The sequence below is a fragment of the Poecilia reticulata genome, chromosome 7, assembly GCF_904066995.2.
Source record: "Poecilia reticulata chromosome 7, P_reticulata-male-v2, whole genome shotgun sequence".
Classification (NCBI taxonomy): domain Eukaryota; kingdom Metazoa; phylum Chordata; class Actinopteri; order Cyprinodontiformes; family Poeciliidae; genus Poecilia; species Poecilia reticulata.
In genome coordinates this window covers 3,357,582-3,382,180 of record NC_088836.1, presented here as the reverse complement: position 1 = coordinate 3,382,180, position 24,599 = coordinate 3,357,582, and the positions used below count along the sequence as shown (strand labels likewise).

The 24,599-nt window shown below is 38.9% G+C and overlaps 1 protein-coding gene across 1 annotated transcript in view; it reads right to left on the bottom strand.

The window, feature by feature from the left end:
• lhfpl4a (LHFPL tetraspan subfamily member 4a) overlaps nt 1-24,295 on the bottom strand; it is a 36,200-nt gene extending 11,905 nt beyond the window's left edge. Inside the window, exons 1-2 of the mRNA XM_008412762.3 lie at nt 22,898-24,295; nt 1,574-1,810 (exon numbers count right to left, since the gene is read on the bottom strand). Coding sequence (XP_008410984.1) covers nt 1,574-1,810; nt 22,898-23,306 — 646 coding nt within the window. The 5' untranslated portion in view covers nt 23,307-24,295. The remainder of the gene's footprint in view (nt 1-1,573; nt 1,811-22,897) is intronic.
• Nucleotides 24,296-24,599: the final 304 nt, after the last annotated feature.

The window sequence follows — 24,599 nt, the reverse complement described above, 5'->3', positions numbered from 1 at the left end:
TGTGCTAATCAAACACAGTTTCTAGAATGGCACAAGTCGTGGACTGTGTTTAATCTTTTATATTTGAAAGCTGTTGCGGTTTTGACCAAATTTACGTGAGGAATTAAATTCAACAAAAAAGAAGGAAAATATTTGATTGTTTAATATATTAATTGAACCAAAGAACCACTTGCGACTCCAAAGAGACTTCTAATGAAAGCTGTCTCAATCTCTCAGTACAGCTGGAGGTTCAACATATTAATTTTTAATTTATTATTAAAGTAAAACTGTGAAGGTAAGAAATTAAATTGGTCTAAGGGACAAATATGTTACGGTTTCTGCGCCAGGTCATATCATCATTATAGTATTATCTTTTTAGTACAGGGGCACTGGCACCCTGGTGGCCCCCGTCTAGAACCGTCCATGCCTGAAAGGCATTTATAAGCAATCTGAATTTATCTGATTTATTTCTGCTAAAATAGAAACATGACTTCTTGTCTAAGCTTCAGTTATTTATTGTTTGAACATGGAGGAAATTGGTGAACAAACCATATGCAGTTGATATAGTGCTGGGATTGGTGGGCGTTTTATGTGTAAACTCATAGAAATCGTCAGTGAGGTTAATCAGATAAGAACAGAAAGACACGCCCACGCTCTGGAATATCTCAGTTACCATGGAAACCATCATGAAGATAGATCGTCAGAAAAACCGAGACATCTTATGTCACTATACTCTGATTCTTCCTCTCCCTCCTTCTCTCTTTTTTTACTGTTTTGCTTTCCTCTCACCAATTACTATGTTTCATGTCAAGGATTTTTTTTCTCTCCCCATCCACCCTCTCCCCCTTTTTTTTTAAACGCTGATCTTTGTTTTGTGATGATGCACTTTGGGGTTTTGGAGTCAGATCAAACACAAAATCCTTATATAAGAAGACTTTTATTGTTCAAAAATAATATCTCCTGCCTGTGCCCTTCCACCAGCGCTCTTCCTTTCCTCCTCTTCCCCTTTCTTCTTAGAGCATAGAACAATGTGGTTGGCCTGCCCTGATGCAATATCATGCAAACTGTCAGAAAGCTCCCAGAGGACTCTCCCTCACTCTTAGATTCAGCACTGAAAGCAATTTGGCTGGATATACAGAGGCCAGATTGAAGTGTATTCATTCTAAACCAAGCAAATCTCACTCCTGGTAATGGTAATGGGTTCAGTTTAGGATCAATAAATTAGAAAAGTTGGAAAATTTTACGTTTTCAGCTACTTTCAAATAAAGGATATAATTTTTTAACCTAAAACACTAGGAGTGCAGATTTAAAAGCACTTTACCTTATGAAATTGGTTACTAAATGTATAAATTACACTGTAAGTTAGTTATCTTTAAATCGTCAAATGCAAGAAGGATATATTGAATTAGGTAATGTGTATAACTTTAAATAAGATTAGATTCTATCTGAAATCCAAGTAAAATTCCAGCAAAGCAATTTAAAACCAGCCTAAAGGAGAGGATTTAAAAGTTTTAATGGGATCCTGGTGTCATTGGATTTATCAAGACAGAAATTCTGAAACTGAATTCTTATGTTTGAGTCTACCTTTACTCACCTTTGTTGTCTGTCTGCAGATCATCCAGATAGAAGTCTGTCTGCCGGTTTCCCAGGACGAAGGCCAGGAAGGAGAGGATGAGGGCGTCCAGGATGCCCATGATGGCCAGCATGTAGGCCCAGCGTACTGAGCAGTCACCCAGAGAGTATTTCCCTGAATGCTCCCCACACATATCCCGGATCACTTCCGCATCCCAGCCGTCAGGGAAGATCATGCAACCCAGCACCAGGCACACTCCTGAGCAGGGAAATGGGAGAGAACATGTCCTACGTCAAAGTGGGAACAAGGATTACAATTGTGCACACATTTTTGTCTATTTTCTGCTAATGTTGAAAAAAACACAATTTCCAAAATTATTTAATTTCCATTAAATAAGACCTCAAATTAAAATCACACGTTAAGCTTGATCACGCGATAAGTCATTAAAAATCATGGCAGCGATGGATGTAAAAAACCATATGAGACATATTTATTATCCAGCCATGTCACTAGCGTTCATCATCTACCATCCATCAGAGGAAACGTCGGTGTCTTATTCAGACTTTGGAGTGACAAGTCCTTTATTCTTTGGAGCAGCTATGTGTTTTGGGGAAATTGTAGTTACCAGTTTTACAGAAGTGCTATGGAATAAACTCACTGGAATACCACACAACGTTTTATGAACCGTGTGATGCTGTGAGAGCTCTGGTGGAGCCAGCAGGACATTGTCCAACAAAATGTAAGAAAAACCACCATACTACTTCCTGTTGTCTTCTTCAGTGTTTTTGCCAGTGGTAACATCTGGCCATTGGTTATTTGAGTCGAGTGATACAAAACATTTTTTGCCATTGCAGTTTTGTGAAATGCATTTACAGTAGTTTGATACGGCCGCAAAACAACCTCATCCTATCGCAATTTTTATTTAATCAAAAACTGTTTTTTTTCTGAATTGGTATGCTTCCAATAAGCAAATTTATTTTTGTAAAATTTGCACAATTATATGGTTGATGGAATTGCAGCTACTGATTCAAGAGTGCATCTTCTTCATGTATAGTTGCAATAAATGTGCAGTTCTTTTCAGTCCTTGCAATACTGAAAAGAACTGCCCTTTGTAATGCTACAAAGGGCAAATGAAGCCCTTTGTAGCATTAGCTTGCAAGGCTCTATTAACACATATTTCTGAACGTATACCCATTATAACCATTGGCTAGTGGGAGGCAGCACACAGGTCAGCAGGAAAAAGCAAAGGAATGATGCAAGAAGTCTTACAGGGTGAAAAACAGAGAAATAGATCACATGCAGAATCAAAGTGTTGACAGCACACACTGTTTAGGCCTTCAGGGAAATGAATGTATGCATTTTCAACGCTACAACAGAGAGGGCAATCCATACTTTGCACCTGCTCATTCATCAAAGTGTGCATCACCAAGGGAGCTGATTTTGCCTTATTGCCTTATTCTGTCCTCACCAACACTGTTTAACTAGCAGTCATCGCTGTGTGCCTTAGGGGGGCTGTAAGTAAAGCAGTGGGTACACAGAGAGATGGAACATACACAGTAGATGTTCCTTTCAGAGCAGTCAAGTGTTTTCCCACAGGCAGTACCTTTTGTGATGCACACAAAAAGTAACTCAAATTTAGCCAAGTCAGTGGTTTAATGCTTCCCTTCTATGTAACGGTTGACGTGTAGAGCTTAGCTGTTTCGAATAGTATTCTTCTTGTAGTTTTAGCAATTGCAGTGGAGGAAGTGAACAAAAACATCCAGTCCATGTCGGCAACACTTCCAAATATTGAATCAACAATAACAGCCATCTTGTTCATATCAGCACTTCTCTCTTCACAGTGGAGGATGGTTGTTTACAGCACAAGCAATTTCATCGAACTGGCATGTTGCATACATCACAGGCAAACGTTGGCGATTTGGTAAAATTTCAAACCTCAACAAAGTCCACATCCCCAGGAAGGAATCTTTTCTTAATAGCCGAGAGTCCAGACCCTCCAGATGAGGCACAGCATAGAACAAGGAGCTGGTTTTTACCACACTAATTTATTTGTAGTCATTATGTTGTTATTATTTTAACCCCATGCCACACATTGTACAACCTTAATTTGTGAGAATGTCCCTTATTGGTGGAATATGTGAAATTCGAAGGACAGTATCCTATGTTTGTTGATTAGTTGTGCCTAGCACCAAAACAAAATTGATCAATGCTGTATAACTGGACTAGTTAACTTGGTGATGATGCCTAGATCTAGCTAGCCCAGAGCTCTGGTTTCCTAGATAATTTAAATGCACCGCAAGGTCACCCAAAGACATAAATGCGTTGAACAGAACTTTGTTCCAATATCTTATTTTTTTAGCAACATCAGCAGGTAGAGATGATGGTAGTCCTCCAGACAACACTACCTGCCCTCATCATCCTCAACTACACTATGTCCACAGTGGGTCACTTCGGGTTCCCAGATGGTCTTCTCCTCACACATAGACAGTGTTCAGAAGAAGGCCCAGCAGAGACTGGACTTCCTGTGATAACTCGGGGAGTACAACCTGTGTTGTACTCAAGATGTACAGTTTGAGGGCTGCTGGTCCTTTGCTGTGTCCATCAGCACAGGAGCTGCTGGTCTTCCATTATTCAAAACGTGTTTTGTTTGACCATCAAGGTGTGGTTTGGTTCATCCTCAAACAGGACAGGAAAAGACTGTAACCAACAGTCAGGTCTGCAGAGAGGATCTTTCCTCTATTCAATGGTAGGGTCAAAGAAAGGGGAGGTAACATCTCTGCAGACCCCACATATTCTGGACACAAACATTGTGAAAGTCCAAAAAAATGCAGTTTTGCAATTGCAGTGTTTCCATTAAATAAGAAACACAATTAAAATCATGTGACTACTCTTATTCACGTGATGAGCCATTAAAAAACATGCCGCACCATAATCCTCCAACCACTGCTTTCATCTTTTCCATCAGGAGTAGAACTCTGTTATTGATCATCTGACTCGTGTGATGCGAAAAAAGTGTTTCCTTCTCAGTTATGCAAAATACAGATATTGGCATGTTTCTATTAAGCAATTTTTTTTTTGAAATTCTAATTTGCACAATTATGTGGGAAATAGAAATGCAGGTAACGATAGTCTTGGAATGGGTAAAGCTTCTCATATGGTTCAGATTTCAACTTAAAATTTGTGGACAACTCTTAGCAGTGCAGTCTATGGAATGAAACCAAGCGAGTTAAACCAGCTCTACTATTTTTGATCAGAAGAGAGTGCAGGTATTCACCCAGAATTATGTCAGAAACTTCTTGATGTCTACAGAAAGCAAGTGGTTGAAGCGCTGTTTCCTGAGGGACATTAATTCAGATATTTGTTCTATTGTGATTGTATCTTCAAACCTGTCTGTATATCCTATATATAGGATATATATATATATGTGGGAATTCTGGCTATAAAAGTGAAGTTGATTAATCATACGCCTCTACTATCTTATATTGGTGATTCCCACTCCACTGAACCTGTTATTTTATTTTATTTTTTTTAACATACTGGCAAGCCATTATGAGAAAATTGTGGGCGGCGAACTCATGGCAACAGATAAAGGAGGATATGAGATTAGTCACCACCTCTCTGTGTAAACATGCAAACACAAGGAGTCCTATTTTAGGCTGGGATGCACACCATTTCGAACTGCGCCTGCCGCTCTGACAATATGATTGTAATGAGAGAATATAACGACGATAATACAGTAAGTAATGAGAGAGAGGGAGAGCAAAGGAAGCCGTTACCATGGGAAATCATCATGTTATTAGCTCCTTTTTATGACCTTTATGCGGGATATTAGCCATGATGGGTGAAGATAAAATCATTAGCGCGGTAATGAGCATCAGGTAACATGTTTTATGGATTTTTGATGGATGTGCCTCCTCCTGGTGTCAAGCTCATCCAAAGTTTCTAGTGTTCGAAAATCACACACACACATACACACGCATGCACGCACAAAAACAGGGTTGGTGGTTTAAATGTTTCAGCCTGATGGCAACTCATTTACCGGTTATTTCCCATTGTGGTAGCAGTTATTTATGGCGTTCAATTAGTCCAAGCTGTAGAAGCTGCAATTACATGTGTTCATGAGCGCAAATTACACTGAGAGAGCAGGGAGATATCTGTGGAAGTTCAGGGTCTCTCTGTCTGCACTAATACTCAAATCTAAAGTAATTACAGTTACATTACGTTAAAACGGCAACACACAGAATGTTCACACTGACCATCATAACTACAGCACCACCAGAAGGTATTCACACAACTATTTATTTTTCATTTTATTACATTAGACTTACTCTAAAATGGATTTGAGTATTGTTGTTTTGCAAAGATCTAAACACAGAACACATATTACAGCAAAAACTGATTTGAAAGGGGAAGTATGATGTGTTTTCCAGGCACATAATGCCATTTTATAGCACGATCAAGTAACTATGTTACCGTCAGGTGCTTTATAAAATGCTTTATATCAAGTTTGACTTAAAAGAAATTTGACTTTGTAATTTAATGCCTTGAAATTGGGCCTCCGTGTCTTTAAAAACTCTTGCTCTTTCTGACATTCCATCTTCAGGAAGTCGTCACAACATGGCTCCTCTATTTACCTTTTAACAACGTTTTTACCAGCATTTCACTGAGAAGTATCTCCTATAATGAGCTCAGCAGATGCGTAGTTTCATCAGGTGTTTGCTTATTGCTGTTGGCTAGTCTGAAGGAGCTGAGTGGGGCAGTCACAGGGGAGGGCTGCTCTGTGAGACGGAAGCTTGGAAACTGCAGCTCTGAGGAGGAGCTGAATCTCGAAGGCAGAGCTAGGTCCACCCATTTGTTTTGCACAGCTGAATGGTTCCCATGGAGATTAAAGGATTTCTCAAACATGCATGAAAGAATCAAAGCAACACCCCAGATATGTTTTTGATGAGGTAGAAACATTATATCATAACGTAAAGATCTTCTGCTGCTTTTGTATGTCTGTTTTTTTTTGAGAGATAAATAGGTTTACAAAAAGATTTTCCAATGTGGTTATTTTTAAAACCTCTGCTATATGCGCAGTGTTGTACAATTGATTTTCAGAAATGACAGTACAACGGCCTACTTCACGCACTCCCGCTCCCTCACCATAAGCCCTACCAATGGCTAGACTGTGCTTATGAGTGCCTTGACTGTCAAAACACTGACAGCACTTTCAAAATATTTTAAATACCATTTTGTCTTGTATGCACTCAGAGTTGGGTGAAAAAGACCCAGTTAGAGCTTAGTATCCTTGTTTCTTGTCAAGAGCACAAAGTTGAGATTAAAAGATTAGCTTTACAACAGTTTAAGTCTCAGGGTGTTTTTACACCCTGAGACTTAAACTGTCTGGTAGTCTGGTAGACGTGGTTCCATTGGGGACCAAACTTGCAACATTTGTTACATTTTCAGCTGCTGTGGTTCTCTTTCACACTGCCCTGTGTCAAACCAACCAAACCCTTTGGAAAAACTTTTTCCCCTCCAGGCCTGTGGTGTCATTGCACCAAAAACTGCTGAAGGAATCAACACAAAAACTTCTGACGAAGACACTGAGGGCAACTTCCTCCTTTACAAAATGTAAGCAAGAATGAGTTATGTCAAATTTTGGTGGTTGTAATATTTCATTTTTGCCATTGGTAAAGACTACATGTCATTTCTTCTACTAATGCGTTGCTTTTTTGGTCCTCATCAGAGTCCAATTATCTATTCACACCTCCCCAAACGAACCAGACTTTCCAGACAAAACTGTCCTTTGATGAAATTGGACCAGGCAGGGCTGGTGTGAATGCATCCTTACTGTAAATGTGATTTGCTGTGAATTTATGACAGTACTGCAAAATGAGAGTCATCACTTTAAAGTGGTTTCACTTTTTGAAATACTTTAGCATTTGGGTTGTGTAAAGCAAAACTAAATAATAATATTGGGTCACTGCTGTGATATTTGAGATGAGCCATGGTGTTCAAATTCATAACTCTGTCTATAGCATGATGGGGTTATAAAATCTTGCTGGTTTGGTTTTGAGAACGGCCATCTGATACAGTCTCTCTTGTGCTTTCTGTCTTTTTTCTCCACCTCAAAATATTCAAGTGGGCATCACAGGTCTAAAAATAACCTTCACTTTCCCTCAACCCAAGAAAAAAAACCTTTGAAGCTGGAAGGGGGTTTCCCCCTCCTCCTGCTACTCAAGATACTGCATCCTGAACTTGGAGGAAGGAACTTCAAAGGCCGCAAGCAGAGGACTGAACACAAAAGGTGGATTGAAAGACAGCGAGGAAAGAAGAGCTGAAGAATAAAAGGGCCAAAAAAAAACAAGTGTGTATTTAGAGAATTTAGCTCCGTTATGACTTCTTTCTTTCTCATTCTTTCCAGTCATCTTCCTAAACCAAAAAAAAAGAAAACAGTCGGAAAGCTTGGTGTCCCGCTAAGCTAAATGACCGAGTTAATTTATTTATGACATCTCAATGATATTAATAGACTGGTTACATAAAACTTTTTGCCAGACTGTTTCATCTAAATGTCTTCACACATTTTTTTTTCTTAAAACAAAACGTCACAAATATTATGCAACACTTCTAAAAATACAGCGAGTGTCCTGTGTGTGTGAGTGTGAGCGTGAAGGAGGGTTACACACTACTTCTTCTCAGCATCTTGACTCCATGTTTGCTGTAATGTCATCCAAGGCGGGCCAGCTTCAGCCTACATTACTGTTATACCTAACATGTTCACTGTGTCAGACGAGACAAAGAGAAATGACTTGCAATGACTGTCGCAGAAAAGAACTTAAACAGAAAATGCTGTTAAAAAGCTTGAAATAATTTAAAAACTACTTTTAAATTTTGCTGATTTTTAAAAGATAAAGGTAATTTTGTTTACAGGATGATATTTGTTAAAAGTGACCCATTATGTGCCCTTAAACAGGTTAGGATAGGTCAATGGCCTATACAAAACCTGCTAATTACATTTTTTCTAACAAAATCCTTCTTAGATAATGAGGTCGAAGTCTGATCAGTTCTGCCTGTTATGAGTCCAAACTGAATGAGCTGTTGTAGGACCACTGTCACTTTAAATCCAAATAAACTGGTACTGGCCACGCCCCCAGCTCACTAGTGACAAGTTTAATGTCTTCTAAGTAAGATATATTCTTGGAGATGCAGGTTGGCATAAACATACATTTTGCTTGTAAAAAAAAAAGTGAGTTGCCAGATTCATTACACATATATGGCAAAAAAAATTAAGCTGTAAAACTATCAAAAATCCTTTACGCTAATTTCCTTTTTACGTTTTGTCCTACTTTAGAAGCTTCTTGTTGAGTTCGAAGTCCAACACAGATCTCTGGAGTACAAAGGTGTGAACACAAGTGCATTAAGAGATCGCCATAAAGTCGTAAAGCTATCTATCCTTTCTATTTGCCTCTGTGTCTGGACCTCGGTTCAATGTTCGCCATCCAGCTAATGGACGCCCTCCTTGCTAATATGTTGATCTTTTATTACGGTGTAGTGTGATTGTGTGTATTGTGATGATGGAGGGAAGAAGGGGGATTCTTTGGAGACCGTAAATTGCTGACGGCGCTCTTTACAAGATGCTTCGCTGCCACGGTTCACCGGCTCACTTGGCACTGATTTCTGCCTATTTTGATACGTCGTTACAGCCTTTCTGTCCTCCTTCCTCTAAGTGTAAATGTGTTGTGTGTTTTTGACATTTTGATATTTATTAAATAAATGTTGATGATTGTCCAGAAATAATGATGAAGTCTTGATGTGTGGAAACTGCAGACAGTTTACCAAATGGAATATTGGTTTTGCACTTACCTCCCTTATATCTCTTCCATCAACTGAATAAGAAGGAAGTTGCTTACAGGGGACAAATTTTGTTAGGATGCTTCCATTTACTAATGAGTGAAAATTGTATTCATTTTCAACAATTTTGCAAAGCTCTGAAAAAAGTCCAAGTCCAAACTTCCAGCTCTGAGAGCTGTTAAATCAGTGCTGCAGCAGTGATCCATGGTGGTTTGCATCCTCTACTTCCTGTTTATTGCATCCATGTGTAACATCTTCATCTGACAAAATTTCTTTTGTGACGCTTCTGCTTGCGGCTGCACAATGTTGGACTAGCTCTGCCACATTAGTTCTTTTTGTACACTTTAGTTCATAATATTTTTGGTTGAGTCTGTATCAAAATCCTTCATAAGAATATCACCATCAAAACTTTGTATTTATATTTAAAAATAGGAAACATGGATAAGTTTGGGATTATGAGATAAAAACAAACGTATGTATAAAGTCTATGACAGAACAAGGATGAGGAACTGTAGAAGAAATCATTTCCGTTTTTTCTCATATTTTTCCTTTTGTCTCTCACTCGGGCCACAGACACACACATTCAGACTAAGTGACAATGAAGAGAGGGGTCAAAAGAATCCATTATTTAGCTGTGGGGATATTTTTAGAAGCACCCAAGTGACTTTGGAATTATTTATTAACTGCCTGATAATTAAAACATGTACGTTTGGTTGAGAAAAGCAGCCAGAAATCTCAGAGAGAGCAGGAGGCGGGGATGTCCCCCGGGGAAACTCTTCCCTCTGCATCGCTCTGCATTTCTGCCCGACCACTGCTGCAGCATTGATTTAACAGGAGCTGCTAGGGAGCAAGAGAGAAATACACGTCCGTCTGGCAAAATTAGAATGCTTGTGTGCAGTTTAACGCTTTATATAGAGGGAAAAACATACAAGTTTCAGAAGGAGTCCTCATTAATAATTTAATCTTGACCTCGTCAAGTTTACATTTTCCTCCTAATTCAAATAAAGCCCCGTTTATGTGCTAACTCACATGGACAGACGTCTGAATGCACCTACTTACTAAGGGGTATATAATGTCTGCATCCATGGAATATATTTTCCTTTGTTTAACCCATTCCTATCTGGTTTTTACCATCTACACAATGCACTCTGCAAGATTATTGTGCTCTTCATTTCCTTGACTTCCTTTAAAAGAGCGCAACTAAACAATGAACTTGGCTAGATGTTGATTGACTCAAAAGCAGCAGTGAGTGTGTGTTGGAGTTTACCTGATTGTCTTTTATTGCAACCTTTTGATGGAACACATAAAAACTGTAAGAATTCTTGTTTTAAGGTGATTTACACTAGCACTGTTTAGATGTGTTTAATCAAACTCCAATCTGTTTGCCTAGAAAGTCTGATTGATTTGGTGACGTACAATCGAAAAAGTTTGTTTTCCAAAAAAACAGAAGTCTGATCCGCTTAAAAATCTAGGTCTTGGTTCAGTTAAAGTCAACTCTTCTGTGGTTCGAATGTATATGTGAATGCCAAGTGGACCGGAAGAAGACAGTAATGCCGGGCATTCTGGGTAAATACAAGCAAAACAAACTCACAAGTCCGGCACTGGAGGGAAAAATGGTTTGTCTTTTTTTTCCAGCCACAAAAGAGAAATCCCACAACCACTAAAATCTGATGCCACTCCATTTTTGTTTACATTTTGTGAGTAAGGAAGTTGCACTCAGTGTCTTTTTCAGAGGCTTTAATGTTGTTTCCTTCAACATCTCTTCAAGAAATTGACAGTTCTCCTGTAACATTAGGTTTTTTATCCACCATTAGCAAAGCTGCAACACATTAATAACCTGCAAAGACCCTCCCCCTGGCTCTGATTGGTTGTTTCTGACCGGGACAGGTTCATTAATGTGGATGGCAGTAGGACCACAAGGGGAAGGCAACAGATTACTTGTCTCATACCCTCCTGTCAGGATATGGTGACTGCTTTAACAAATATGTAAAAACAACATTTTTATAAACGTTTATAAAAGTTATTTATTGCCTCTTTAATTATGATACCCAAGTTATTTTTTATGTTAACTAAAATGTTTAGATTATTTGCAACCATGGATAGACAAAACCGTTTGTAGAGATAAACATAAGTGAACAGCTTGCATGTCAAATATTAGTAATCTCCTTTTGTGGCTTTTGCTCATCCATTCATACTTGCATTTATCTGTTCATCCAAGATGGAAAAGATGTGTTTGAAACTGAAATTAAGAATACACCTTAAGCTAAATACATTTAAAGACTATTCCTAAAATTTAAGTTAAGTTAGAAAGCAAGATCATTTCCACACCTTATATGAATAGTGTAGCAATTCCGCTACTGAAGCCTCTAAACCAGGGGTCACCAACTCCAGTCCTTGAGGGCTACCATCCTGCAACTTTTAGATGTGTCTGCTCAAACACACCTGGATCAAATAAACTGCTCATTTCCAGCCTATTGCAGACAGGTATGAATGCTGGTGAGGAAATTCAGACATTTTGGAGCAGAAGTGAATCTAAAAGTTGCAGGATGGTAGCCCATGAGGACTGGAGTTGGTGACCCCTGCTCTAAACAATAAGTAATCAATAACTTAAATTATTTTGCCATTTTGATGAGCTTTCTGGACACCTTGGATCAGCAAGCTTACAACATTTATCAACTTTAAACAGCTGAGTTTAACACTTACCCATAAAACTGCTCAGTTTCATCAAAGTCATTTCACACCATTGTAATCTTGTTTTCCGACTATCTCTTAGCAGCACCCATACACTTTTTATTAAGAATGGGAAAAGACACAAAGACTTAACTTTAATGTTATAAAACCCCTCAACCCCAATGCACAGGTTTCTATCATAAGTGACGTACATTTCACAAAGAAACAGAACTTCATGTTCCACCAAAAAACACAATATTTCTTAATGTTTAGACCCCGTAAAACGCTCTCCGAGATACACCAATGTCCTCACAGGAAACAGTAGAGAACTTTTCGCACTGCAGGATCCGGCCTGGCCTGGCCCGGCCTGGCCTGGCCCGGCCCGGCCCGGCTCGGTTTGACTCGGTCCCATTGGTGCTATGGCCCTGGTCGTTTTGCATTGAGCAGGATACGTCACGTATATCGACCCTTTGCTAAAGCTACCGAAGCGATCTCCACAGCAACCACAAAACTTCCTAGGTCTCCCGTCCCGCTTTTTCTGTATGCACTCATGAGCGTGGAAGCTGAGGGAAATATTTACATCAGCTTTACATTTAACGAAAAAAATAAAATAAAATCTCATCTGAATGTCGTCTCTGAGCTGGACTCGCGGCCAGCTGAACTACCGCTACAGCAGGCGGGATTTCCCGGCTGGAACGACGCCAGATCGCAGTGTAGGGTAAGAATAGATTATGATGGGAATTTATTGATGCAGCATATTGAAATGACAGCCATCGAGAAAGTCTAGTGCTCTTCTGATTCACAAATCTGGTCTTTGTCCCGCCCCCACAGCCAATGAACCAATCAACAGCTAGCTCCAAACCGGCCCGGTGTGGCCGGCCCGATTGGAACCGCAGCTCTCTGGGTTCCAGGGAGCCAGGCTGGAAGTGCTAATGCAAAAACGGTCGGCCCGGAAGGCAGGCCAATCTGGGTTGACCCGGGTCCAACTGTGTAGTGCGAAAGGGGCTTAGCTGTGCTTTCGTTACACATTTGCACACGTCTTTGTCTATGTTCTGCTAATGTCAAAAAAACATAATTTCGCAACTGGGGGGGTTCCCATTAAATAAAAAATTACATTAAAATCAGACGTGAATAAGCTTGATCATGCGACAAGACATTAAAAATCATAGCAGCAGAATATGTCAACAGTTACATAAGATATGTTCATAATTCAGCCAAGGCGCTAGCGTTCGTCATCTACCATCCATCAGAGGAGATGTCGGTGTTTTATTCAGGCTTTGGAGTGACAAGCCCATTTTACTTGGAAGCAGCTACGTATGTAGCATTTTGGGAAAACTGTATTCAGCAATTTTACAGAAGAGCTACGGAATCAACACATTGGAAAGACACAAACCTTTTATGAGCTGTGTGATGCTGCGAGAGCTCTGGTTTGAGCTGGCCACACATTGTCCAAAAAGAAAAAAAAAAACATCATTCTCCTAAGTTTTTGTGTCGTCTTTTTAGACATTTTCGCAAGTAGTAACATCCAGCTGTTGATCATGTTGTGACTTGTGTGATAGAAAATAAGTATTTCCATTGCAGTTTTGCAAAATACGTCTATTCTGATATGGTTGAAATACCACCTCTCGTAGCTCGAAAAGGTTTTATCAAAAAACCTTTTTTAGTGCTTTTGAAATTGCCGTATTTTCATGGAACACATTAATTTTTGTAATTTCAATTTGTACAATTATATGATTGAAGAAAACGCAGCTACTGTGACAGCAGCTTTAACATCTCTCTCTGTGATGGACTGGCGACCTCTCTGGGGCAAATCCCACTTTTTACCAGCTGACTGGTGGGATAAGCTCAAGCCTCTTCTGCCCCAGTGATTCAAAACCACACAAAGTGGCCACAGAAAATGAATAGACAGAAAAAATTATTAACTAAACTGAAAATAAACACCTACAAAATCCCAGACAGGCATCAAACATTCAGGTTGTCTTTTTGTTCTTTTGCACCATTCCTTTGCCAGCGCTATTTCCATATTTAAACTTTTTTAAGCACACATACACACAGAGAAGCACAAAGAGCGAGCGAACAGCCACTGACAGGTCGATTCTCCCAAGATACAGAGACTCTCTTGTGCCTTAGCCCATGTCCTGCTTAGTTCTGTTTAATATTGCAGCAGACAGGGTCAGACGTTAAGGATGGATGTGTGAGCTGACGGAGAGGAGGAGGGAGAACGGGAGCCATCAAGCTGCAGTGGTTGGCCTCTCACTGAGCTTTGCTATGGTTCCTCAAATCTGCCCGAGCAACAAAAGAAAACCATTAGAAAACATGGAAGGTGGTAAAAAAATATCTCTTAGAGTCTGTCAAGATTAAAAAGTTCAACCCCTCCTTCCCCCCTTTTTGTTATTTTTTTTAGGTTCCTCAAAGATTTCAGGGTTAAATGAATCTCTGTCCAGCTTGGTTTAAGTTTAACCGAAAGCTCCAGAGCTTTCCCCAGGAGCATTTTCTCCTGAATTAATCAAAACCAGAGCAGAGGTGGCAGCAGCAAGGTTCTTCACAGAGTCAAGGTGCTTTTGGGAAATCCAGCCCTATATTTGCTCTTTACGTCTGAGAGGTGGCGCCTAATTGATGCTGTTCAGTCTGGGCTCTGAGAGCAAATTGACCCCATTATTCACATTCCCATTGAGGTGAGAAATAAATGGGGGAGACGGGAGACTGGGGAAAGAAGTCACCCATTTGCAGGGAGCTGTAGATTTTTTTAATGCCTCAGAGTGAGTCAACGTTTTGTTTTTCAGCATTTTCAACTTCACAGTAGAGTTCAGTTTGTTTCTTTACTTTTAAGCATACGTAGTTCAGGGCTGGTGTTTCTTTTCATACCAAAGTTCATGTATGGTCAGTTGTTCACATGGAAAGGTTGTCTGATATTAGTTCACTTTGGTGAGTTGGCATGTGATTGACATCCAAACACATGCCAAACCACTCATTTCACATGTTTATGTTATAACCATAGACTTCAGTGTATTACATTAGGATTTTGATAGACCAACGTAAAATACAGTATAGTTGAGAAGTGGAGGCTAAAAGATACAATTTATATTCAGAACTCCGAGTATTTTTGGAATATGTCTTTACTAGTTTTTGAGTCAAAAATATTTGCTCATTTTTCTTTCCACAATAACTGAATCTTCATTGGATGGAAGGTGTCTTTAAGAAGCAGTGGTCTGTCTTCCAGAGGTTCTCTGTCGTCTTAGCCTGTGTTTACACAGCAGGTCTTGATGCTTAATTTTGCAATCAGACATTTGTGGGAAAGGTTTAGGACCCCAAAGTGACCCTCATGCACAGAAGAACATAGATGTCCAAAAACAGCGCACTGTATTATTAATAATGGACACCATAGATACCTGTATTTTAGAAATTATTCAGCAGTGGGAGTCGACAAGATTGTCCCAAGATCATAATAACACAAAGGGATATAATAAAAAGAAAGCATGACTAATAGCAGTGATATTTGTGGTGCACTGACTGGAATTTCTGTAGAGAGGTTTGGATGTGTAGCTGGACAAGGAAGGGTGTGGGACTGTGATGTAATGTGCTTCACTGACAGACAATTTTTCATAATTTGATAAAGGCCCCAACATGCTTCATCCAAAGTGTTGAAATCGACACACATTGATGCGAACACATGAGAAACATTGCGTCAATTTGGTTGCAGCTGGACTTGCAGATTTACCATTTATTGTTGGAATTTGCTTGAAGGAGCTGAATATTTTTCTTTATATTTTATTTATCCAGGTAAGTTGATTAAGAACAAATTCTCATTTTCAAAAATACAAGTGCACATACCTGACAAAAATGGATCTGCTTTTTGTAACATTAAACCTTACCTTCCACTACTTAAGTAAGTGTAGGAGAATCTTATAGATGTCATGTTTCTTCTCCCTTTGGCTTCTTCATACCATCTACATGTTCTCTCTCATATGTATATGAATCTTTCTAAAAAAAAAATGCAGCAGCATTCTGGTTCATTAAATTTTCTTGAATGCAGTCTAGGATGTCCCTTTGATGTACTCTTTTCTAATCCTAGTGACTTTAGTCACTTTTGCTTAAAATTTGAACTTCTTCAATCCCACTTCTGTTTATTGCTTTGACCAGTGAGGTGAAGACAAGGGTGAGCTGAAACAACGTAGCCTGTTAAAATGTATTGCACCAGACCTTGGAGGATGAATTGGTATCAGCCTTTTTAGCCAAATTACATGTTACCTACCTGGGTGAACTTTTATTTCCATTGGGATGAAAGTTAAATGGTTTGTGGGTGGTCTAATAATTATAAATATTAACATAATTAATTTCATTTGAAGCAGGACTAAACATAAAGTGGACTGCGCTGTCAGCTGGAGCTGATCCAGGGATTCACCATGTTGAGGTGAGTGACTTCATCAGATCTTCTGTGTGGTGTAGCATGAGATTAGGATGTGTTCATTTTGGGTCATTTTGGGGTGGTCTGAAGGTAACTTATGTAAATTCCATAGTAGTGTTGACTATGTGCTGTTTTTTTTTTTGTTTTTTTGTTTTTTTATTCTGAGACTTGTGTCATTGAATTTTTTTACGTCCCAAAATATTGGAAGCAGCATGACGTCACTAGATATCACATTATGCTGTAGTCAGAACTTAAAGGGGTCGTATTATGTATTTTTCAGGCATGTAGTGCCATTTCATAGCACAATCAAATAATCGTTACCTTCAGCTGTTGCGAAAATACTGCATATATTAAATGTGACTTAAAAGAAATATGACTTAGTAATTTAATGCCTTGAAATTGGGCCTCTGTTTCTTTAAAAACTCCTGCTCTTTCTGAAACCCCACCTTCAGGAAGTCATCACAACATGGCTCCTCTATTAACCTATCCTGTATTAGTCTGAAGGAGCTGAGTGGGGTAGTCGCAGGGGAGGGCTCCTCTGTGAGATGGAAGCTTGGGAACGGCACCTCAGAGGAGGAGCTTTGTCCTTGGAGGCATAGCTAAGTCCACCCAGGCGGTTTGTACAGCTGAATGGTTGCCACGAGAGATTAAACAATTTTTCAAATATGCATGAAAAAATCGGCTTTACATTCACTACGTTATACACTTTATTTCTCTTTTAAGCTACTGCTAACTGTAATCCTCCTCAAAGATATACATGACATGATCCAACATCTCCTCCTGGGAATTTTACTTTGACATCATGGGATGCAAAATCACAATGTATTGCTGGGAGTCATGTGTGCCATCCTTAAGTCATTTTCAAGTGTTTTAACCTCATTCGCATTTTGGTCAGTTCATCTTATATAGAGTACAACTTTGGCCTGTTTTCAGCTAGTGGATGCCAAAAAGCTCTGTGTCAATCTGTGCTGGCAATGGCCCCACATTCTGCCCAGCATTTTGGCCGTGCTTCTAGTTTGTCCTCATCTTTTATTCAACCTTTACTAAACCAATAAGTCTCATTAATCTCTGCAGCAAGGTGAGCCACTCACCCAGAATTTTACAGGAAGGTTAGCCAATGAAAGTGCTATCCTGCACCGATGCTCCAATAGGGGAATGCATCGATGTAAGGAAACAAACTTTCTGTTTTATCTCTTAGTTTCTGTCGCATGCACTAGGGTCAAAATAGTTTGGGGTTTTGAATTACAGTTTAATTTTATTTTGTTGTGACTTTATGTTTGTCTAATTCAGTTAGCTCTACTTTGTTTTTACAATGGAGTAGATAGTTTTTATTAGTTACTTGGGTAACAATATTATATAAAATCATCAACATTTTAAAATGAGAACATTGGGTTCCAAATTACCTATATGTTACTTTAGGTTTAATGCAGGAATCTGTGTTTTTAATGAATCGCTCAGAAAAAGAAACAAATGCTAGGCAGTTCAGATAAAAACAGGATGGAAAAGACAAGTTCTGTCTGTTCACAGTCAAATTCTTTAGTGGTTTTCTAGGGGTAAGGAAGACGCTTAAAACCTGGAGAAAAACAAAACAAGGTCTAGGTGAAAAATAAATCTCTTTCTGACAACTAGGGTCTTTATTCACATGTTTAGAACGGGAGGAACAGGAGAGATTCCAGATGTAACCGACATGAGAAAATCCTGTTTGAGGATGACCTTTGCTCTCTCTGACTTTACTCACTCTGGACCTTTGCTCTTTCTCTCTCTTCATCTTTGGTTTTGAATAGGTGACAAAATCATTTAGACCATCCCATCTAGGTAATTTGAAACTGCTTAGAGGTGTAGAAAGAGAGGACACACCTTCAAAGCATATATTAAAATGAGGAACACACTTCTCAAATAAAATATCCCCATTTTATAGCAGCAAGCCACGAGCAGTTCACAAAGGCGCCTTTGCTTTTTCTCTTATTTTTCTTATTTTGTTCATTTTTCTACTTTTCTCAGGTAATTAATGTCTGATTTATGGTTTGGACTTCTTGATGGTTTGGGTGTGATGTTGATCTGTTTTTCTATGCATTTAATTGTATACCCTAGATATGTCTGAAGTTTCCACTGTTGTACATGCAGAACTCTGAATTCGGGAAAATAGAGGAAAATAAGGAGCAAAGAAGTTTAACATTTTATTCCTCTAATTTAACAATTGTAATTACCAGATTTATTTGTATTAATGAAAATGTTTTCTCAATTTCAGTTTCTATTATCTGGTTAATTTTAATTAAGTATAGTAACCTTGACATACACTAGACCTCCATGGTAATTATCAAATGATCCCTTTCCCCCAGACACAGGCTCTTGGTCCTAAAGAAATGTGACGTCATAAGCTAGAAACATTCAAAATTTAATGAGATTTTTGCAAACTTTACTTGGAAAGTTAAACGCATTAGAAAGATTTTGTAAACAAACAAAATTAAAGTATTCCTGATTTTATGAACAAAAAAGTAGCATTAAGAAAAAAACAAGAGTAAAAACCTCCCAAGGCCCTAGGAGGCACCAGAAATAAAATAAAATGTGATATTGAGTACAGAAACACAAAACATAAATATTCACATGTTCTGAATCTGTCCACTGGGAGTTTGGGTGTTACTCTGTAGCGCTATTCATCACATCTACTTCCTCTGCATCACGGCTAACATGTTTAACCACATATTTGTTGATGAAAGACAACACTGTGCTAGTCAGTGTGACAGTTTATGCAAAAAAAAATTAAACAAATTATATGCTACAAATGTCTTAGTATAAATTTTATTTGATCAAGTACTTTTCTTTATGGACAGCTGTAATTTGCCCATGGCTTCAGAAAAAAGAAAAAAAAAACTGATTTATTTAGTATCACTTCTTGTATCACTTCTCTGCTTTTACTCTTTTTTTAAACTCCTGTTTACACACTTGTGCTCCACAATTCAAAAGATTAACTTGTAAAGAAATTAAAGCAGAAATTTCCAAAAATATCCCAGCAGAATACAGTACTAATGTCAAAAATAGGATATAAATAGAAGCAAAAATATTCATGCTCTTTGAATTTTTTCACACTTTGTAACATTAATACAACAAACCATGGTGCTGTTTATTGGAATTTTATGTGACAGACTGACAAAATACAGCAGAAATTTTGAAGTTCAATAAAATTCTTCATGCGTTATTATTATTTTCACAAAAAAGCAAACTCAGATCTGCTTAAGAACTTAGGGCTTGGTTCGGGTGAAGTGAACTCTGGTGAATGCATGTGTGGACGCAAGCGGAGCAGAGACTACTCCAGATGTAGAAAGTGGACTGTATCGCAGAGTATTCTGGGTAAATACAACCAAAACAAGCACAGGAGTTTAGCGCCAGTCAGAGAAATAGCTTGTGGCCTTTTTACCAAAGACAAAGCAGAAATCCTAAACCGCTAAGGTCTGACAGTATTCAAATTTGTGAATAAGTAAGTTGGACTCAGTGTCTTCTTATGAGGTTTTTATGTCACTTCCTTCAGTAATTCTTGGTGCAGTGCCACCACAGTTGAGGAGGGGAACAGGTTTTTTAACTTGTTTGAATCATTTGACACAATTCAGAATGAAAGTACCAGCTGAAAATGTAATAAATGTTGCAATTTTGGTCCCCAGTTGAACAGTGTCTACCGGACTATCAGGTGTGAAAACAACATTAGTCTGTCACAAAACATGTAGAATCAAAGCCATAATTTTGCTTCTTGAAAGAAAAACAGAGATGACAGTAATTTCACTTCCTTTTTGGATTAGATCTGATGTCTTGGGAACAGAAAACAAATATCAGTAAAATTCAAGAAATTCACCAAATACTCTCAGGATGTGGGTATTTTGTCACATTCGTTCTTCTCTGATTTCATTTATTTTGAAGGTTTGTGTAGCATTTGCATCTTCTATTAACTCATGATCATTTAGGCAAATGGAGAGAAAAAAATGCTTAAAAAAATCTCTACCTCTGCTGTCCTGCTGATCGTGCTGATTGTAGAGCAACAAAACCTCTTTCAACACACTCGGCAGAACAGAGGACAGAGTGGGCAGATGAGGATGAGGAAAAGAACAATACAGAAGGAAAAAATTTGCTGATCTCTCTCTCCCTCTTATTCAGTATGCTGACTGTTTCTGTACAGAAAACTGACTCCCACGCTTTTCTGCCTGGCCTATTTATCACACCGATCAGGTTATGAAGAACTCGCTCCAGAATGTTTGTGATTATCTCCCAACCTTCCACTCCGGACGACGGACCGGCTTCATTTGGAGGACAAATATATATATATATATATATATATCGCCAGCGATATATATATATATATATATATATATATATATATATATATATATATATATATATCGCCAGCGATAGACTCGCTAACTATCGCTACTGACATTAGTTTTTTTGAGGAGTAATTTTACCAACATAATATTTATATTAAAGTCAAGAAATGCCAAATATATATGCGTCCAAATAAATCTAATGAATTATCCTATGTTCATCTGTTGGTCAGTCATGCCATTTTTTGGGCTCCTAACAGCACCAGCAAAGTCCCACTGTGCTATCTGCAGCGATATGAGATAAGCTAGCAAAATGTCCATTTTTTTTTCATTTTTCATCATCAACCTTCTTCCTCTAGTTCAACGAAAGGTGCCACCACTCAGTGTCTTGCGTGTGTTCAGGGAGCCTCACTTTGTCCTCAATAATATCTCTACAAACTGTAATCTATACGCACAGGGGTGGGAGAAAAAGAGATAGAGAGAGAGAGGGAGAGGAAAAAAAATTAACCACAACCTCCCTGAAAACAGTAATCCAATCGACCCGGAATCATCCTCAAAATAGCAGCCACCATCGCAGGGAATTCACACAACACACCTCCTTGATTGGACATGGGAGATGCGGACGGACTGACGGATGGGTATTTAAATGAAGGGATGGGTGCCATTTGCATTTCATCAGCACAAAGCAATGATCCTCCTGCTGCTGCTTGCTTTGGAGATGCAGTGGTGTATCCGCGGAATATCAATGGTAAAATGATGAGGTGTGGGTGGCTAGCGGGGAGCTCAGGCTCTGCTACAGGAAGCATTTAAAACGCACCTATTAGGGAATATCCTATCAGTCTAATTAGGAGTCAAGAAATAGGAATATGTACAGTCTCCAGCAGACTTTACATTGATGTAAAATGGAAATCACATGATGTTCATGGTGCTATATTAGCAAAACGGATGTTTTGAAATCTTAATCTATAATGCTGAATATGATTTTTGATCTTATGTGTTTTCTTTCTGAGACTTCTATATGCTTAGGTCTGTCATGCCAAACATATTTTTTGATTTGAGTTCTATATGTGACACCCCATAATGCAAAATGAGTGACTATAACAATATTCACACACATATCTCTGCGTATTACATGTCTTTATCTCATGATGCCAGGAATCAAATTTTATGGCACGTATTCATGGAAATTTCATCAATTAAACCCTGTAGCACAATTTGAATCCTTTTTTAAAACACATATATCAAATACATTAAACATATAGCTATAAATTTTAATCACCATCATGCCAAACATATTTTTTGATTTGTTCTCTTCATTTGATACCCTAAAACATAAAATGTAGCATTTCTGACAGTAATCGCCAAAATGTCTATGACTTTAACAGTATTGTATATACATATCAAGTTTTAAACCTGTGTCTTTGAGAAACATCTCTTTCACCTCATATTGCCAAAAATCACATTTTTAATGCATGCATTTATGGGAATTCTATCACAACATTTTAATATATTTTTAAAAAATACAGATCTCTATGACCAGGAATGCAGCTAAGTAATTTCTGAGGTGCATACATACTCATTGTTGGCAACCTCACTAGAAATAATTCCTCCATGTCGTGGCGCCCCCTTTCACTTGGCATATAGCCCATACATATAACTTTAAATCCCCAAAATGTCAAACATATGAGTAGTACATAAACATGATTTATGTACTTTGGAAATATTGTCTTCCAAGCAAATCTAGAAAAGCAAACAATTTTATTTTGAAACATACATGTCTCAGACGTTGTGATTTAGTTTTTGTCAAAAACCTTCAAACGTATTATGTCTATGTCAACACAAGTGGTGTAAAAATACCATTCAAGACACTTCACTACAAATAATTATATATATATATATATATATATATATATATATATATATATATATATATATATATATATATATATATATTGATATATATTAATATATTGATATATATTAATATATATTGATATATATATGGATTTAGAGCCAAAGTGAGGGTTCAGATTCCAGATTTTAGACTCCCTAACTATCGTTACTAACATTAGTTAGTTAGTTAGAGTCACTTTACCAACATAATATTTAAGTGAAGAAATGCCAACCTACCGCACAGCAGCTGCATCCAGGCACAGGTCTTGTAAACGGTGGAGGTGTTGCAGAAGAAGAAGAGCGCCATGCAGGCGATGCAGCTGAGGATCAGCACCATGGACAGGAGTACAAACACCGAGGCGGCCTTGAAGGCTCCCGACGGGATGGAGCCGAAGTCGGAGAAGCTGCCCACGCAGGTGAGGTCCCGGCTGGACGCCTGCACGCTGCCCACGCAGTAGTGAAAAAGGCCGAAGTGGCCGATGTGCGGCGTCTTGACGCTGTCGCCAATCCAGTAGGGCTGGATGAAGACCACCACGTTAACGATGGCGAAGCAGATGGTGAAGATGGCCCACAGAACCCCGATGGCCCGGGAGTTGCGCATGTAGTTGTCATGGTAAATCTTGGAGGCTTCTTGGGAAGGCAACATGTTTGCTGTTTTCCCCCGTCTTTTACACCTTTAATCTGTCTTTCTTTACTCTTACAATGAAAATAATATGAATATGTAGAAACCCCACCACACAGATTTGACACATAAATATCCAAAAGCTCTCTTTGCGCTAAGATTTTTCCCCGGCTTTGGCTTTCTCTCTCTCTCTCCCTCTTTCTCTCTCTCTCTGGAATGGGCCTAAAAAATCATGGGACCTGAAAATATGTATATGACCCCAAGAAGACAATATGTTACAAAAATAAAAAATGAAATGTAAGGAATGCTACATTAAAGCAATAGAAAATCATAGCCTACTTCTACCTCTGATGAATAATTTACCAACACCAGTGATTCAACATTGCTGGTTTTTCCTTGGGGCTACACCATAAATGATTAACAAAAAGAAAAGAAAAAAGAAAAAAAAAAGAACCGGAAAAAATATAAAGAAAATCCATCAGAATAGGATTTATTTCCTTTCCCAATCGTCAGGTGGATGGTGGGGGTGTGGGTGTGGGGGGGCTAAAGCTGATGTTCCTCCTCATCCATCAGTCCGGAGCTTTTCTTCGGGATGTCCTTTATCACCATCCGGGGGATGAGATGGTGCCTGTGGCGCCAGCGGTAGAGCCAGTTTTTACCTTCCGAGGCATTCGTGGGGGTGCTCCTGTTCCTCTGCCGTTCGCTTCTCTAGCGTCCACGCAAGCGTGTGGAAATCAAATGAATCAGAAGAAGACGAAAAATCAAAAATGAAACGCTCTCTTTGACGCGAGCCCTCTGTCAAATTTCAACAGTCCTTTCCCGTAAATCCGACATCCTCCACCGCCTTGACTCCATTATCATCATGTTTTTTTTTTTTGTCGTAGCCTTTAACCAGTATGTCTCCTCTTCCCCGCGCGCGCGCTTTCTCTCTCTTTTCCTGTCTCTTTCTCCGTCGTCCTCCTCCTCTCGTTTCTCCGCGCGCCCCCCGGAAGATGCTGATGTTGTACTGATGACAGCGATGGGGCGCGTTCACGGCGCCAGCAGCAGTAGCAGCAGCGGGGGGCGGGGGGGGGGGGGGGGTATTTTCATCAGTGCGCGCCTCCGCCTTGATCACCTTGAATTTGAAATCAAGAAGGAAAAAAAAAAGGCGAATTCACTGTTGAATGATTTATTTTCCATGAGCTGGACCATTCAAGCTAGTTTGACACTTTAACTTGGCAGTCTGGGGTGAAATTTGAAATAAATTGCTAATTATTAATAGCCAATTGTTATAGTGTTGCACAATCTTAAGGAAATATTCTGGGATATTCTTTTTTT